We start from the raw sequence: 17,246 nt of genomic DNA, 5'->3' as shown, positions 1-17,246 counted from the left end.
GAGGTGGCCTGAAAAAGCAAAATGTCCCCATCCTTCCTCACCCCCAGGCTAGCTGGGGAGCCAGGGGTGGCAGGGAGAAGATGGGGCCTCTCTGGAGGGCAGTGCTGCTGCAGGCGCTGGGGTCCCTGCAGGCTAGGGGAGGCCTGGTGCTTACAATGGCCCCATTCTTCAGGCCACACACGCAGCGTTCCAGGAGCTGGCTGGCTGGCCAAGAATAGCTGGGATTCCTGGAGAAGGAACCAGCTCTCCAGCCTCTCTTGTCTTCGGCCTCAGCCAATCTCAGCGTTTCAGCATCTGGTTCTCTTGTCCTCCCTGCCCCCCACCCCCCACCCCACACACCTGCCAGTGCCTCATTTGCACAAACACTGACCTCAGCAAGACCAGGCTTCCAGGGGAAGGGGAGAATGACTGGCAAGATTCAGCCCTCATCTCCCCAGGGGCATTCCTGGCCCTCTGCCTTCCTTTTCTTCTCTGTGCGGTAGGGGGTGGGGGTGGGGGGGTGGCCTTTGACTGCCCTTGGATGCAAGTGCTTTGTTCCACCCTGTCCTGGGGGAGATGGAGGGAGAAGGCGCTCTGCCTGCCCTTCTCCCTCTGACCTGAACCCTGGGGAAGGCGAATGAGGGTCTTTATAACCCTCAAGGGAGCCACCTGGCCCCACTTCAAGGCTCTGACATTTTGTTAGAGGTTTTATTGGGTGATTGGAAAGGCAGGGGCAAGTTTCTCAGCCGCGAGGGAACCCAGGGGTTAGTTTCTCTAGGCGACGCCTCTGCCCACTGGGCCAGAGGACCTGATCTACCCCGGAGATATGAGCCTGCGCCAGGGGATGCGAGTCAGGCGGGCGGGAGGTACTGGGTGCCGCTCGGAGGGGAGCTCTCGGGAGGCGCTCCAGGTGACATTGGGCTCAGCTTTGGGTGGCGCACGGTGACAGGTAGGAACGCCCGCGGCGACCGTGGGCCGGCCTGCGGGTTTGGAGAAGGCGTTCTGGGAAGGAAGGGGCAGTTCTGTGGAGTGTGCGGGAGAGCGCTCCACATCGGAGAAGAGGAGGTGGTGGCGGAGAGGCCGGGGTCAGGCGCAGACGGAGGGCACCAGGGTTGGCGGCGGGCGCGCTCAGGGGCACCTGGCGGCCCCCGCGCCCCCCGAAGCCCGCGCCTTACGTGGACTGGAGTGCTCCAGAATGCAGTGCGCCACGTAGGCCGGGTGGCTGTGCAGGTTCCTGCACTTCTTGCAGAAAAGGATCTCGCAGCGCGCACAGCCCCCCGCGCGAGGAGGCCGGCGCCTCGTCTCCAGCACGCAAGGCGGCTCCGGGAGGCTCCTCTTCCTGCGTGGGGCCCGGGTCGCTCAGTGCCCCGCGCCGTCCCTTCCCGCCGGGACGCTCGGTGCCTCCCCCCGCGGTCCCCTCCCGCCGGGACGCTCAGTGGCCCCCGCGGTCCGCTCCCGCCGCCCGCCTCAGCTGGGGTGCGCCCTCACCTGTCCGCGGGAGCCGCCAGGCCGCCCAGCAGCGCGAGCGGCCCGAGCCAGCCCCAGAAGCCGCTGTCCGCGCGTCGCAGCAGCGCCACCTGCTGGGTACTGGACTCCTGGCGCAACGGGCAGTAGGACACCGAGCCTCTCTCGCGGCCCTCGCCGCCCTCCGCCTCCCCGCGCGGCGCCTCGCCCTCCGCCCCACTCTGCTCCCGCGGCCTCGCTGCCGCCGCCTCCTCCTCCTCCTCGTCCTCTTCTTCTTCCCCTTCCTCCGACCCCTCCTCTGCGGCCGCCTCCGCCTCGCTGGACGGCGGCTCGGCCAGTTCCTTCTTCCACAAGGGGGTCTTCACTCCTGCGGGGCGGGTGGGGGCGGGGGTCAGCGCAGGCCCTCTGTCCCCCGGGAAGAGCCGGGTACCCCGACTGCTGGCCAAAGCCCGACACCCCCACCCCCAAAAAAGGCAGGCGCCTGAAGGACCGTGTGCACGGACTGCCCTAGGCTAGCAGGATCCCAAAGCGAGGATTACAGAGTGTGCAGGGTGATTTCCAGGGTGAGACCGGGCCTGCCGGGCTGCCTCCCATTTCCCAGGTTTCTAGGCTTCCTCGCTGAGGATTCGGAGCAAGTCACGTCGCTTCTGTCCAGCTCCGTGTTCCTATCCGTAAAAGTAATGCTCATCTCCCGGGGGGCTGTGAGGCAGGTAGCAGGTCTCTGTCAAGTGCCCAGCCCAAGGCTGGCCTTAAGCCCAGACGTGGCAGCATCTCGGAGGAGAGAACCCACGGGAGGCGCGCGCACACATACAGACACACACACACACACACACACACACACACACCACCACCACCACCACCACCACCACCACCACCGGCAGACCAGTTAGGAAAAGGCTGCCCTGGGAGTGAGCCAGTTAGGAAAAGGTGTTTGTTCTTCCTTCCAGACTTGATCCCAGTTACCAGCTGGATTTCAGCCACCAGTGTCCCTCCAGCCTTCTGTAGAGCACAAACTTCGGAACTCAGAACAGTAATCGTGGCAGGCTGGACGCTGTGGGATTGCCATGGGAAGTAACCTGGCCTCTCCGGGGCAGGACTCCACCACTCAGCAACCTCCTACCCTCCCCCCTAGAACAACTCTGTATTTGTGCTCCTCTTTGCTGGATTGGGGAGCTAGACTTCCACGGAAAAGCAGGGAGATGAGGGCTGGGGAGACACCACTGTGGTTTGCCCTGGAAAGCTCAAGAGAATTCCTATTGGTCTCTGCCCATCCTGTTTAAAAGAGGCTGGGGACAAAGGAGCATGACACAATTAGTGTTCTAGCTCACATGTACTGAGCACCAGCTGTATCCAGTCACTGTGAGAAATTCTTCACACATTGTGCCCCTTCATTTTCACAACCACCTCAGGTAGGGGGGAGGGAGGTAACCAAGGGGACTCTGAATTTCATCCAAGATTTCCAAAAGCATTCCCAAAAAAGTTGTTTCAAAGAATCTGCCAGTTCTCGATGTTGCTGAAGCTGGAAAACCAGGGTCTGCGGCACTTTTTGTTAGAAAACACACTAAGGAGCCTTTTGGTTGTGAAAGGCAGGCTTAGTGCACAGCCAGAAACAGATGCTGGAAATTTTTTGAGAGAAGTGGGAATAGGAAATGAGGTTAGAAAGGAAGGTTGGGACTTTGGGTGCTAGGCTATGGAGTTCCGAGTCTGCCCTTCAGGAGTGGGGAGCCGCTGAGCATTCTGATGGAGGGCCGTGCTCAGAGCTGTGTTTTAGGATGGTCTCTCTACAGGACAAAGACACCCACATAGGCATTGTCACAGCAGTCCCTGCCAGAGAAGACAAAGGTCCAAACAGCAGCAAGGAAGATGAAGGAGATGTCAGGAATATTCAGGAAAGAGAGAGAAGAGGTCTTGTACAAGTAACTGAGAAAAAGCTGGACTTCTTCTCTGGGGTCGTCATGGTGATGGATGAGCTGGTCCACACTGGGTTTGCAGCCACACTTGACAGGAGTCAATGGGCCTGTCCTCAGTCTCCAGCCCATCTCCAGCACCACTCACCATGCTTATCCATTCTTCCTAAGGCTGTGCTGCCCTCTCCTCCGGATCAGAGACTGAGATGAGACAGAGTTCCCAGAACGCGTGGAACTTTATCTGATCTCTAGGGCCTTTGTTGGATCACAAGGGGTGGGGCTGGAACTTCACCTGCCCTTAGGGTTCTACCCAGGAATAGCTGCCTTTTCTAGAACCTCCAAGAGCACTTGAAATCCAGGTGCCCCCTCACCTTCCCTCTTGGCAAGGGATTAAAGGGGAGAAAGGGGTGACTTTGGCTGCCAGTAGACTGGGTTGCAATCCCAGCTTTGTCATATAAATGTAAGAGCTATGTGACCTTCAGCATGTTGTCTGACCCTCAGTCTCTTCATCTGTAAATCAGAGACAGTCACACAGTACCAGACTTTACCTGGCCCACAGAAAGCCCTCCAAGCATTATGTTTACTTGTATCATTATGTTCTCTCCTCCCCTTTCTGTCTTTTCTCTATCCTTCCTCTCCCTGGCTCCCCACTCCCCTTACTTCCAGCTCATTGCCTTAGCTCCGAGAAGCCGAGGAAATGCCTCTAAGTCCAGTAGGAAGCAGGGTCCAGGCAAGAGGTGGGTGTAGCTCCTGAATGTCGTGTATGTGTCTGTGAGAATTGGAGCAGGGGGAGGGAATAAAATCATGGGGCCTTGGAAACACAACTTATTTTCCAGGCCTTCTCAGAGGTGTGTGTTGTCAGAGACAGGAGTAGGCAGAGGGCTCAGAGGATGCAAACCCAGCTCTGGAGAGCCTCCGTCTGAGGGAAAAATGACTTGGTTTCCATCCAAGTCTGAGGGTGGAGGGGAGTGGGGTCTCCCAGTTTGAGGGAAGCTGGTGGGTGGGATATAGAACAAGGAGCATAGAACAGCTCTTGGGAATCTGCTAGTCACAGAGGGGCCAACCTGTCAAGAACTGGGAGGGGTCTGAACTTGACTCCTCTTGCATGCTAGCGAGTTTGCTTGCCAGGGCGTCCAGGGTGTGCCAAAAACATGAGGCTCCTGGATCAGAGACAAAGGACTGGATTCCTCGTGGTACAGCAGCAGCCTATTCCTGTCGGCACTGCCTGCCCCTTGTCCCCTGGGTGCCATGGGGTTGGGCCCGTGAATGCCTGCACATGGGGGGTTCTGCATCACCAGAGAAGCTCTGAGCGTAGCAACCTAAATCTTCTATAACGGGCAGCACACAAGTCTGCACTTTGCTCCAGAAAGAGAGGCCATCACTATTCTCCAAGATTGTTCACTCTATTAAACACCCTTGAAAAGTCAGCGCCTCTATTTGTGAGACAAAGCAGAATTGCAAAAGGCCCATGGAGAATTGTCTCCCAGTAAACCCATTCTCCTTATGTTTACTAAAAGAACCACTGTGGCTCTGGATGGCAAAACTCTAAAGCTCACTCTGACTAATTTAAAGAGAAAGAATAGTGGAAGCTCACAGAATGGCCAGAAGGCTTGGCAATTGGACAGGAACTCTAGAGGGATTGTGAACACAGCCAAGATCCCACCACAGGAACGCCCCAATTGAGAAGCCACTGTGGGGGCCACCCCTGGCCACTGGCACCAGGAACGACCTTCTTGAGTCACCACCTAAGATTTAATGTCCCTGGTGCCCCAGGCACCTCCAAACCACTGAGGCTAGGTAGTGGCTTTTAGGGAACATCCTGCCAAGAATCACAAAAGGGGGTTCCTCTGGTCTGGTCATTGATTTCATCCTGCCTCTCCCCCTTGGTTCTGCCCAGAAGCCCTTTATAATCCTTAGGGTGTCCATTCATTGTTGTTGGGTTGTTGTGTGGGTTTTTTTTTTTTTTTTCCCATTCACTCTTCTCAGGGATATTTTGGGTTTTGTGGGACCTTTCTAAAAAGTTGGATTGTTATAACAAACAAATACCAGCATAAAGCCACATGGGAAATTGATCACAGAGTCGTAATACGGTCTGCAGTGAAAGCAGGACAACAGGTAGTTGTTGTCACGACAACAACAGTTGTTGTCACGACCAAAACAGAAAGAAAGGTTCCTCAGGGCCAGGACTTCTCAGAAACCCTCCAGCAGGCTTCTTTGAGCCTCAACTGGCCAGAACTGAGGCATGCACCCCTCCTAAGCCATTTGAGAAAAGAAACAGGAGGGCCAAGATTGACCTGGCCTGGTTGTAATTAATACTTTTGGTCAAGTAGGCCTCAGGGAGTATAGTTATAAAATAATCTTTTTTTTTTTTTTTTTTTTTGCCTCCTGTAGTCCCTTTAAACCTGCTCAAGGGGAAGAAAGCTTCCTTCCCTTGTCCCTGGAGGACAATTCAGACAGGTCTTATGAATTGTTCAGGCCACAGAAAAGTGGGCACTGTGGTCACTGAAAGCTGATACAATGTTACCTCTCCCCCCAGCTGGGACCTGCCATGACCGGTGGCCACAGTGTGATGGGGTGACAGGCAGAAGACGTGGTCCTCCCTCCCTCTTGCTCTGCCTCTCCTTCCTTCTCAGCTGACCCACCACTGCTGTTTGCCTTTCCTGCCCTCATCCAGGCAGTCTCTTGGGTCTAGGAAGATACACTGGGTTCTGGGGGTCACTCATCCCCCCTGCACCCCCAGGAATCCTCTGGTCCACTGCCAGCTCCCCCTCTACTGAGGTCTTCCCCTCTATTGACCTCTCCCTTGGCGGAGCGGCACACAGGAAGCACTCACCCATCCTCTGTTCCAGCTCTGAGGAGACTGCTTGCTGATTCCAGCGCAGCCCTCTCCTTGGTCTCCAGCATGGAGCAGCTAGCAGGCCCAGAGTTTGCATTTTCTGTCTCCCACACAGGAGTCAGACAGACAAGTTCATTGAGTCTCCCTAGTGATGGGGGATGAACGTCTAGTTCTCTGACTGGTCCCACTGAAGCCCTTCTCTCTGCTTCTCCCCTTGTTGAGGCTCAGTCGGTTAAGCGTCTGCCTTTACCTCAGGTCATGATCTCAGGGTCCTGGGATCGAGCCCCGCATCGGGCTCTCTGCTCAGCGGGGAGCCTGCTTCCTCCTCTCTCTCTGCCTGCCTTTCCTCCTGCTTGTGATCTCTGTCTGCCAAATAAATAAAATCTTAAAAAAATAAAACAAACAGTTATTCTTTTGCAATTCTGAAGGTCAGAAGTCTGAAATGAGTCTTACGGGACTAAAATCGAGGCACTGGCCAGGCTGGTTCTTTCTGGAGACTCCATGGGAGAATCAGCTCCTTGCTTCTTCCAACTTCCAGAGGCTGCAGAGTGCCTGGCTTGCGACCCCCTTGATCTCCGCTTGACCGGCACATCTCTCCTACTTCTGCAGTCAGGCCACCCTCCGCCCCATACTTGTGATCACATTTCATGTCGGCCTTGACAATCTGGATGAGCTACACAGTCCCTTTGGCCCTCTAAGGGGACATCCACAGTTTCTGGGCATGAGGACACAGCTCTCTGTGGGGGCCATTCTGTGGCCTGCCATGAGACCCACAGCACAGATGCAATTCTCTGCAAACCGTCTCCCGCTCTGCAACAGCTTAACTCTTGACAGAGTCTAGTGGGAGAGAAATCTGAGCATCAAGTGGCCGCTTTTGGATAATGCCTCAATTAAGAGTGCATACAGTCTTTTGGGGTTTGCTGCCTCTACTGTGTCTTGGAGCCTCAGCAGAAACGTCAATCTTCGCTCTGCCACGACTGACTTGAACCTACCAGGGTTCCTCTTCTGGGGCTGGGGCCCACCTTCCCGCATTTCAAGGAAGCTCCAGATACTACCTGAACATAATAGGATTTTATTAGCACACATGAAAAAACAACTAGCCCTTCTGTACAGGGATAACCAGCCTCTAGGAAGGTTCCCCATGGCCCCTGACTCCTGGAATTTGTGTTCCAATACAGTGCCCTCCCATGTAAGGCCGACCTGGGTGACCAATGGGTTATCGTGGAAATGACAGCATGACTTTCCAGGCTGGGCAGTGAAGACACTGGCTTCTGTCTTGCTCTCTCCCCCTGGGGAAGACCAGCTGCCACTTTGCCAGGACGCCCAGTGGACCCTATGGAGAGGTCTGTAGCGGGAGATAGAGAGGCTTCCTGCCCACCTCAGTTTTCTTGTTCCCTCATCCACGAAATGGACACAATAATCACGGTCCTGATGCCTTTTGAAAATAATTGAAAGGAAATTATCTCCAAAAGTTAAAGAAAAGTGCCGCCTCATCTGGGCGTCCATGTCCCCTCTGCCTCATACCCTAGCTCCTGTCTGGAGGTTTCGCACTGGCTGTTCCCTCTGCCCACACACCCTCCCCGCCCCCCATACCTGCAGGGCCTGCTTCCTCATTACCCTCATGCCTCTGTTCAAATATCACCACGTCAGTGAGGCTTTCCCTTGACAAGCTCACATAAAATGCCACACACTGTCCCATCTCCCTTAGTGCTTTCCTTTTCTCCCTGGTATTTATCGCCATCTGACTTATTGTGGATTCACGTGTTTGTCACCTGTCACCCGTCCCACCCCCCAACATGTACGGAGCCTCCATATTGTTCTCTCTTCAGGCCTGTAATAGTGCCTGGCACATAGGAGGAACTTCCGAATATTTACTGACGGAGAGCTTTGCTGTGGCCAGGGTGAAGTGCTGCGGTTTTGACAGCGCACAGCCGGCTCTAGAGGAATCCTGTGGTTAGAGTGGGGGATGGAGCAGGTTCTCAGAGAAAGCAGGGATCACGGGGCATCAGCAGGGCTGCTGGGAGAATCAGCGAGAGCTGGGACCCACCCCGCCCCGAGTGGGCGCGTGTCCTGAAACTTTCCACCTACATCATTCCTTTACTCCTCAGAGCACCCCAGAGGTCGACACTATTCCCCTTGTACAGCTGAGGAAACTAAGGCACAGAGGGGCAAGGTGGCATATGAAGGTCACAGAGGGATACAGGGAAGGGGCCAGGCGTGAAGTCATGTCTTCAGACTACTGCGCCGTGTCTCCTTCAGCCCCACCTTACAGTGCTCGCTAAACACCAAGGGGCTCAGCAACCCCGGCCCTGATTTCCTCCCCCACTCCCTAGCCCCCCAAAGCTTCATCCTTCAACCCAGGGAGAGAAACCAGCCCCGACCTCTCCTCCCTGCTCCGAGGGTCAGGGCAGGCTGTGCGGGGCAGTCCTTGGCTGGCTGCCTCGAGGGTTAAGGAAGAGTGTTTGTAGCAGCACTGTCTCCAAGGAGAGGAGGGGAAAATAGAGTGGGGAGGCTGACAGCAGGGCTCCGGGGCTCCGCTTCCGCTGCTGCTGCTGCCCTCGGCCGCTGGGGGGTGGGAGGCAGCCTGCTGGACCAGTCTAGTCCTGGGGGGGAGAGAGCAGTGTCCTCACCTCCATCTGTCCTGGGAGGTGACGAATTCTGGGCGAACTGGGCAGCCCGAGAGTGAGGTCACTGCAGGGCCACCAAGTAGGGAAAGTTCCGGCAGGCATTGAGGAATGTGGGGGGGCGGGGGCCGGGCCAAGGCTGGCGGCAAGTAGCAGAACCGGAAGTCCTGGGCTCACGGAGGGTAGAAGGGGCACCCCAGAGTCAGGGAGAACCAGCCAAGGCCCAGCAGGTAGCAGGAGTGAAGACAGGTACCCATCTCCTCCCTGCTGAGGGTCCAACCATGCCCCGGCCTGGAGGACGCAGGAGGAGGCCTGGGACCCTGGGGCCACCAGTGCATAGCATCCGGCCCTTTAAGTCCAGCGAGCAGTACCTGGAAGCCATGATGGAGGACTTGGCTGAGTGGCTTCGGGATCTCTACGGGCTGGACATCGACACCTCCAACTTCCTGCAGGTCCTGGAGACAGGCTTGGTGCTGTGCCGGCATGCCAACGCCATCACTGAGGCTGCCCTGGCCTTCCTGGCTGAGGCACCTGCCCGAGCCCAAAGGATTCCCCTGCCTCGGGCTGGGGTTTCCTGCAATGAGGCCGCCCAGCCAGGTACCTTCCAGGCCCGGGACAACGTCTCCAACTTCATCCAGTGGTGTCGAAAGGAGATGGGCATCCAAGGTAAACCATTCTGCCTCCCCCTCCTCACGCCCCTATCCTGCCAGACCCACCTCCTCTCTAAGTCTTCAGCACCAGAAGTCAGGAGCCAGGTCCTCTTTCCTCATTGACTTTGAGCCAATAAATAAATGTGTTGATTGAATGATACCCTCATTCAACAAACATACGCTTAGTCCCTATATCCTTTGTGCTGGGCACAAAGGACCAAGAGGACTGAGACTCAGTGTCCAAAGAGTTCATGCTAGGAAGAGAGACAGATGAACAGATTCACAAATTACAGCCCAGTGTGCTAAAAGCCCCAAACAGAAGTCTATGTGTTGAGGAGCCAGGGGAGGAAACAGGTGGGTAGTGGGGGCCAAGAAAGGCCACTCAGAGGAGGAAGATTTAAGCTGAGTTTTGGGGAACAAATAGAATTTTGTGGGAAAGGGAATTCTAGGCAGGGGACAGCAGGGGCAAAGGCACAAAGAAGGTGCTGTGTTTGGATGACTGGGAGAAGCCAGGGTGGGGGAGGGCACAGGGTGGGCTGGGGGGAGGACAGGGAGGCAAGCGGACATTAGGGTGGGGCCAGCTGTGCTGAAGCTTGTGAGGTACAGGCGAGGGACAGAACAGGGTCCCTCATCTCCTAGGCCTAGTGGGATGAAGCTGGATGCTGTGCCATCCTCCAGGCCAAAAGGAGTGTGAGGTGAGGCAGAGGGAAGAGTCAGGCCCAGCTCCTGGCTGCTGGCAAGGCAGTGCAAAGCAGGACCGCAGGCTGAGAAAAGCCAGTGTCTGACTGAGCACCTCCCATGTAGCCGGATCCTGGCTGCAGACACCTAATGACTGTCTTCACAGCAACCCCCTGAAATAGTCTACATCCCACTTTACAGAGGAGCAGACTGAGGCTCAGGGACTAGCCCAAGGACACACAGCTGCTGGGTGGGAGAATCAGGACTCCAATTCGGGCAGTCAGGCTCAACCTTGTGTTACATGTGGGCTGAGGGCTGCGTTCCAGATGTTTGCTGGATATTAGAGACGAGCCTCGCGGGTGGGAGGCAGAACAAACTGCTTCTTACTCCTAGACCCCTATTGCCAAACGGAGTAGAGAGAAGGGCAAGGTGGGGCTAGTCCACAGGGGGGCTCCGGGCTTCTCTGCTTGGCTGTGTCACCTCTTCTCACCCCAGCCTGTCCTGTTAGGCAGGCCATCTACTCTGCCCTGAGTGACTGAACAGTTCTGCTCAGACCCCTCCTAGGGGCCGGCCTGACTCCCAGACCGGGCGACCGAGCCCCACCCCCACCTACCCCTCCGTGGTGCCTCCAGCCCGCGCCTGGGACCGCCCCAGGGCCCTACCAGCTACTCTGCTGGGCGGAGGTCAGCAGGGGTCTCAGGCTGCCTGCTCCCCCTCCCCTCTCCGCCCCGCTCGCCAGAGGTGGTGATGTTCGAGACCGAGGACCTGGTGCTACGCAAGAACGTGAAGAACGTGGTGCTGTGCTTGCTGGAGCTGGGCCGCCGAGCCTGGCGCTTCGGCGTGGCGGCGCCCACCCTGGTGCGGCTGGAGGATGAGATCGACGAGGAGCTGCGGCAGGAGCTGGCCCTTCCCCCGCCGGACCCGCCGCCGCCCGAGCCCCCCGCGCGGCGGCCCTGCCACTTCCGCCACCTGGACCAGCTGGTGAGGGGCTCTGGACACGCCCTCCAGGCCCCGCCCCGCCCCGCCCCGCCGGCCCCGCCCCCTCCCCGCGGCGCGCGCGGGTCGGAGCCGCCTACTTTTCGAGCCCCAGCGCACGCCCCCCCCCCGACAGCGAATGAATTCTCGGTGCGGCTTTGATTCAGCCGTGTTCCACTCGGGGCCTCGATCCTCATCACATATCGCCCCAGCTAAGCTGCTTGTTACGTTTTCATCAAAATCCCGCGCTCTGGATCTGTCCCACCGAGCCCCCGCCACACGGCTATTGAGAACACAGCCTCTGGCACCGTCTCCGACGCCTTGGTTCAAGTCTTAGTTCCACTGTTCCGCGGCTGTGTGCCTTGGGGCAAATTATTTAACCTCTCTGTGCCTCGGTTCCCTTATCGGTAGCATGGAGGTGTAATTAATCCCCTCTTTCTATGGCCGCTGAATATTAAATGAGCCAGCGTATAGGAAGTACTCGGAACAGTGTCTGGCACCGAGGGGGCGCTGCATAGGAGGTTACTGGGATTAACCCGTCTCTACTACCCAGGAGTCGAGCTCAGGGAGGTTCCTTAACTTGCCCAAGGCCTGTGGTGCGGTGGAGGCAGGACTCCAGCCGAAGCCTGTCAGATTTCAAGGTCCACCTTCTTAATCATTTCTCCACTGACCCACAAGGGCACTTGGACTATAGGCACTCGAGGTCTCCTTCTCAGTGGACATTAAAAGTCTTCTGCACTCGCTTCTCAGCCCCCAGCCCTGACCTCGGCAGAAACTTGGAGGCTGGCTCTGGGGACAGGCAGGCTCCCTCTCATTGGGCTTGACCCAGGGTAGGGGGTAGGGAGCTTGGGCACCTGTGCAGAGGGGAGACTGAGCCCTTTATCACTGCCCACAGGTTCGGAGCCTCGTGAGCCGCTGCACGTGCCCAGTTCAGTTCTCCATGGTCAAAGTGTCTGAGGGGAAGTACCGCGTGGGGGACTCTAACACCCTCATCTTCATCCGGGTAAGTCTGGGGACTGGAGTTGGGGTGTCCCCTGGATCAGCAGAATAGGGATGCCTTTCATGGGACTTTGCCCAGGACTGAGGGCAAGGACAGGAAGTCACCATTCACCCCAGTCTATCAGGCCTTGGAGCTCTCTTTCTCTCCCTTGTGGAATTCCCGGAATATTGTTGGCAAAGTTGGTGATCCTGCCCCTTCCTCCCATTAGGGCAGCCAGAACCCTGCCCCCCATCTTCTCCACCTTAGCCCAGTGCAGACGGGTGTCCAGGCAGCAATGGAGTATGACAGATATTCCTGAATGTCCTTTGCCTCCACTCCCTCCACATGCTTGGTCAGAGCAAGGGGCATGAGAACCCCAAGTTTGTGTTCAGTGCACAGCCCAGCCACACAGGCCCCATCGTCCATAGCTCACATGCTTGGCTTGGTATATCCTGCAGAGTGAGCAGCAGTCCAGATGTGAGATGTGCCCCTCGCTGCCCATCCCCTCATAACCGGTCACACCTCACCAGAAACAGACTGTACCTAGAGGCTTGGCCAAGCCCTCTCCTTGATCGCAGGCCATTAGTGGAGACGGAGCCAGCTTCCTGGGTCCTCACCCAGACCCTGAACCAAGAGCTCTCTGAAGTAGGTCAAGACAAGGAATTTCAGCTGAGGAAATGGAAACCTGGAGAGACTGTGACCTGTCCCAGGGTCCCAGAATGGGGTGGATGGCACTCCCAGGATTCTTTGACACACTCATTACAGAGCAAAGCGGGACCACTTTTTTAGAGATGGGGGTGGGGTGGGTGAGCAGGACATAGAGGGAGAGAGAGTGTCCCGGGCAAACTCCGCACTCAGCACAGAGCCCGATGTAGGGCTTGATCTTACAACCCTGAGATAGACTTGATAGATAGACTTGAGCCAAAATCAAGAGTCAGACATTTAACCAACTGAGCCACCCAGGTGCCCCTGGGCCACATTTCTGATACAGGCATGTGCAGGTGAAAATCTCTTTCCAGTGAAGGGAGAGAAGAGAGTGCTCCGGGGCCAGGGTGCACAGTGCTTGTGAGATCCCTCGTCTAGCTGTGGGGCAACTCTGTTTGTCAGCCTGTTTGTCAGACTGGCCGCCACCCTTGACAACATGTGTTATCCGATGCTAGTTGTGGAGGAGAGGCAGGCTGCAAAATACACAACACCCCCCCCCCAACAATACACCTGTGCAAGGAGAACCTTCGTGATCGTGTGTTCATGGATAAGAGTGCCTCCTGGAAAACAGTAGGCTACTCCCAGAAGAGGAGACGCCCTCCATCCTGCCCCCAACCTCATTCTTGTCCCCTACAGATCCTCCGGAACCACGTGATGGTGCGTGTGGGGGGCGGCTGGGACACCCTCAGCCATTATCTGGACAAACATGACCCCTGCCGGTGCACATCCCTCTGTGAGTCCCCTGAGAGTCCGTCCCTTCCCTGTGGCTCTGGGTCGGGAGGCCAGAAGCAGAGGTAGGAAGTAGGTCTGATCTCCAGGAGCAAAAAGTATGTGGGGATGGAGAAAGGAAGATACTATAGAAGGTACTGGTGTGTGTGTGTGTGTGTGTGTGTGTGTGTGTGTGTGTGTGTGTGTGTGTGTTTTAAAGGTACTGGTATGACGAGGGAGGCAGCCCTAGTGCAATACGAGTCATAGCCACAAGATGACGCCAAACACACAGAATCAGCATTTGGTCAGGAGCCTCTTGGCAGGGCTGAGGTCTGGCTTTGTTGTGCATGGTGGTGGCACCAAGTATGACTTGGAGGGTTCTTTAGTCCTCCGGTAACCTCCATTAGCACCCTGAACTGGGCCCCCTGACCAGATTTCGTCCCCTGAACTCTTATAAGGAAGTTCTGGCACTGCCACTGTAGGTCCTATTGTCTCTAATGTGGGTTCGGGGCATGGGGCAGCTAGGGCAGAACAGTGGGCCTTATCAGCAGGAACTTAACCCATTCCTCCTCTCTTCTCTCTTGGGGGGACTGTGTGGGTAGCACACAAGACGGGCAGTTTCCAGAAGCCCCCCGTCCCAACGGTGCAGCATGAGGTGAGGGTGCAGGATGGGCCCTCGCAGCCCCAACCTACGATGACGATCAGCCGTTCCCAGAGCCCGCTGCCCCCCGTGGACTGGAAGACATATACCTCTTCAGGCCGGAAGCTGAGGCCCCCAGCCTCCTCCTCCCCTAGAGCCCACAGTAAACGGGGAGCAGAGGCGGGAATTCCCAGAGAGACAACACCATTCCTGAGGTATAAGGGAGAGGGGCAGAGCAGGGTTTCTGTCTTCTTTGGAGTTCACATTCTCAGCAGGCCCCCCCACCATGATAAAGGAAGCAGGTCTCCTGGCGGTGCCCCTACCCCAGGTGTTCAGAACCAAAAAGGCACCCAGTCAGTACCATTGGGATCATCTAGCTTTTTTGTACACCCTCCCATTACATAGATGAAGAAGCTAAGGCCCATAAAGGCCCATAGAGATTTCCCAAGGACCTTCTGCAATTTCACAGTAGAACACACACTCAGACGCCCCCTCCCCCAAGGTTGGGGAGTTGTAGTTGTGGGACCTGAAATAACCCAGGGTCCAAACCAGCCTTCTATTTGTTACACAGGGGCATGAGGGAGAATAAACTTGAACAGTATCTGTCATAAGGAAGATTCGGGCAGGCACAGAGGGACAGAGAGCATCTGTTTCATTCAACATGAAGTCAGGCCCCCTTGGTGTTCTGGCTGGGGAAATGTCATCCCTTCCTGGAGCTAAGGGACTGGATGAGATGGTCCTGCTGGCCTTATGATTCTCCCTTTCAGGCTCCAGGATCAGTCACCCACCCTGTCTTGGAGTCAGCTGCCAGTTGGGGACAGCCCACCCAGCCTCCACTCCTCATCCCCCCGTAGGGGTCGAGACCCACAGTGGAGCTCCTCAGGGAAGAGAGAGGAGAGATACTCCTCTGAACATCCCAGAGGAACGACTCCCACATCTTGCTTTCGTGAGGAGACAGACAGCCAGGGAACTCTCTCCAGGGCCTCCGCCTCCCAGAGATTCCAAGCCCCTGAAGCCACCACCAAAAGGACACCAGCAAGAGGACTGTCTCCGTTTCCTCATTCCTCCAGCCCAGCCAAGCCCATGGGCCTCAGGCCACCACCCAGGGGTGAGGCTGAGGGTGCTTCCTCCCAGCTCAGGGAGCCACCAGCTGTCCGTTCTCTGTCCCCTGTTAAAGGGCCCACCAAGCTCCCTATCCAGCTGCCCCCTGCCCGCCCCCTCACCCCAGGAAGCAGCTTTCCAGGTATTGCCGGTGGGGGTCCCATGACAGAATTGGAGAGTGACCCCATCCCAAGGGCTGTCCCTGGGGACCTGGTTGGATGCAGACATGGGGACTTCTCTGTGGATGCGAGACAAGGGGACCAGAAGACGGACAGCCAGGTGACAGCAAAAGCTGGGGAGCCCTGGGGCCTGAGCCCACAGGAGTGGGAGGAGCGATACCCTCCCCTTCCCCTGGGGGCAACCAAGGATCAAGCTATCTACCATAGTCTCGAGGAGGAGCTTTTGGCCAACATGACGCTGCTAGAGGTGGGGGGTGCCTGCCCCCAGGGCACAGGGTCTGGAGTCATCCCTCGAAGTGGAGTCTACGTCCCCAGCCTAGGTGGGCGGTGGCCTGAGCCTGGGGGTCCTTATGACAAAGTCATCCAAGAGCTGGCTCAGGGCACCCCACCCCTCATTAAAGTGGACCTGGGATCCTGGAAGGCAGCCTCTACAGGCTCCCCTAAGCTAGCTATTACCAAAGGCCCAGGAGGCCCCAAAGGGAAACTGGGAGCCAGAGAGAGTGGGCCAAAGGTAAAGGCAAGCCTGAGTGCCAAGGGCACTGGGATAAAGAAGGGACCAGCTCCAGGAAGGCAGGACTGCTCAGGCCCCACTGTGTCGGCCAACCTGGAAGCCCCCACAACTTCACCCTCAGACCCCAATTCTGACAAAACCCAGGCATGTCCAGCCAAGATTAAGAGAACACTCCGAAAGCCCCAGAGAGTCCCATCCATCTACAAGCTAAAGCTGAGGCCCAGAATCCGGCCACGGAAGGACCACAGGCCTGGGAAGCAGCCTTCACGCATCCCCAGGCCACTGGCTTACCTCCACATGGGTTCAGCCAGGGGACTCCCCAGGGGCAGACTGGGGAGAGCAGCACTGGGCACCAAGGGAGTGGGGGTGGATGGAGCCTCAGCAGGGGAGGAGGAGGAAGGAAAGAAGAAAGGAGAACCAGCTGCCCCACTGAAGAGCAGCCCCCAGCCTTTGGAGGGCAGGGGTCTCCAGCAGCTTGATCAAGCCCCACTCCCACCTGAGGAGGAGTCCTGGGTCTGAGGAGGAGCCTTCCCAGCCCTGAGCCTGTGAGTCTGGGGGAGAAGGAAGTGAAAATGATGCCAGCTATCCACTGGACTCCCAGCTGCAGGAACAGAGAGCAAGGTCCCTCACCTCCATCCAGGGCCTTGGCAAGGGAGAGGATATGGATGGGGTCAGAAGACAAATACTGGTTCAATCTCCCACTCCAACTCCAGGACACCGAGGCCACCCTTGGTCTTCTTGCCTTCTCCCAGAACAGCTCTCCAAACTCCTGGCCTCTGGCCATGACCACCGTTTCCATAACTCTTGTAAGTTATTAAACACTTATGGGACTATTGCTGAGTCCCAAGCTTCTTGAGTCCGTCACTCGAGGACTGTGGTGGTGCAGAAGGCACAGTTTCAAGCATTTCCCCAGGTGCAGGACGGTATAGCTTCAAGCGTTACCCACTGGAGTGGAAGGGGATGAGGGACAGGGAGTGGGGCGGGGGCAGGGGGAGTGACAGAGGTCTCTCCGGAGGCTCAGCCAGCCTTGCCAGACGGCCCTTCTCTCCGAGAAGCCACTCATGTGTCAGCACCAAGGACAGGGACACACAGGCCTACAGGACTTCAAAGCTTTGCTCTGGGTTTTGGAAATGGAGATCACTCAAGTCAAGAGGGACGGTGGAGAGTTCTTCTCACATCTACAGCCATGAAGGGGCTGCAGAGGCTCAGCCCTAACTGGGAACAAAGACACAGCAGCAGGAGCTGGGACTGACCCCAGTTATGAAAGTTTTCCCGAGAGTGTTGCGGGGAGACCTCTCACTTCCCCTCGG

The 17,246-nt window shown here is 56.9% G+C and overlaps 2 protein-coding genes across 2 annotated transcripts; one reads left to right on the top strand and one right to left on the bottom strand.

Annotated features, from left to right (window-relative positions):
* Positions 1-1,048: 1,048 nt before the first annotated feature.
* On the bottom strand, positions 1,049-3,566 carry CUNH17orf50 (chromosome unknown C17orf50 homolog). The gene is made up of 3 exons (XM_032843269.1): positions 3,499-3,566; positions 1,468-1,810; positions 1,049-1,318 (listed from the first exon to the last, which is right to left on the bottom strand). Exons 1-3 carry the CDS (start codon positions 3,509-3,511, stop codon positions 1,108-1,110), a joined length of 567 nt encoding a protein of 188 aa, XP_032699160.1. The 5' UTR covers positions 3,512-3,566; the 3' UTR covers positions 1,049-1,107.
* Positions 3,567-8,789: 5,223 nt separating this feature from the next.
* Positions 8,790-16,704, top strand: GAS2L2 (growth arrest specific 2 like 2). Its single transcript, XM_032843238.1, has 6 exons — positions 8,790-9,476; positions 10,878-11,119; positions 12,009-12,116; positions 13,434-13,530; positions 14,108-14,360; positions 14,913-16,704. The coding sequence occupies exons 1-6, from the start codon at positions 9,092-9,094 to the stop codon at positions 16,453-16,455; spliced, it is 2,628 nt and encodes an 875-aa protein (XP_032699129.1). The 5' UTR covers positions 8,790-9,091; the 3' UTR covers positions 16,456-16,704.
* The last annotated feature ends 542 nt before the right edge of the window (positions 16,705-17,246 follow it).

The sequence above is a fragment of the Lontra canadensis genome, unplaced genomic scaffold (assembly GCF_010015895.1).
Source record: "Lontra canadensis isolate GAN:19392208 unplaced genomic scaffold, GSC_riverotter_1.0 scaffold137, whole genome shotgun sequence".
Classification (NCBI taxonomy): Eukaryota; Metazoa; Chordata; class Mammalia; order Carnivora; family Mustelidae; genus Lontra; species Lontra canadensis.
This window is presented reverse-complemented; position numbering and strand designations above follow the sequence as displayed.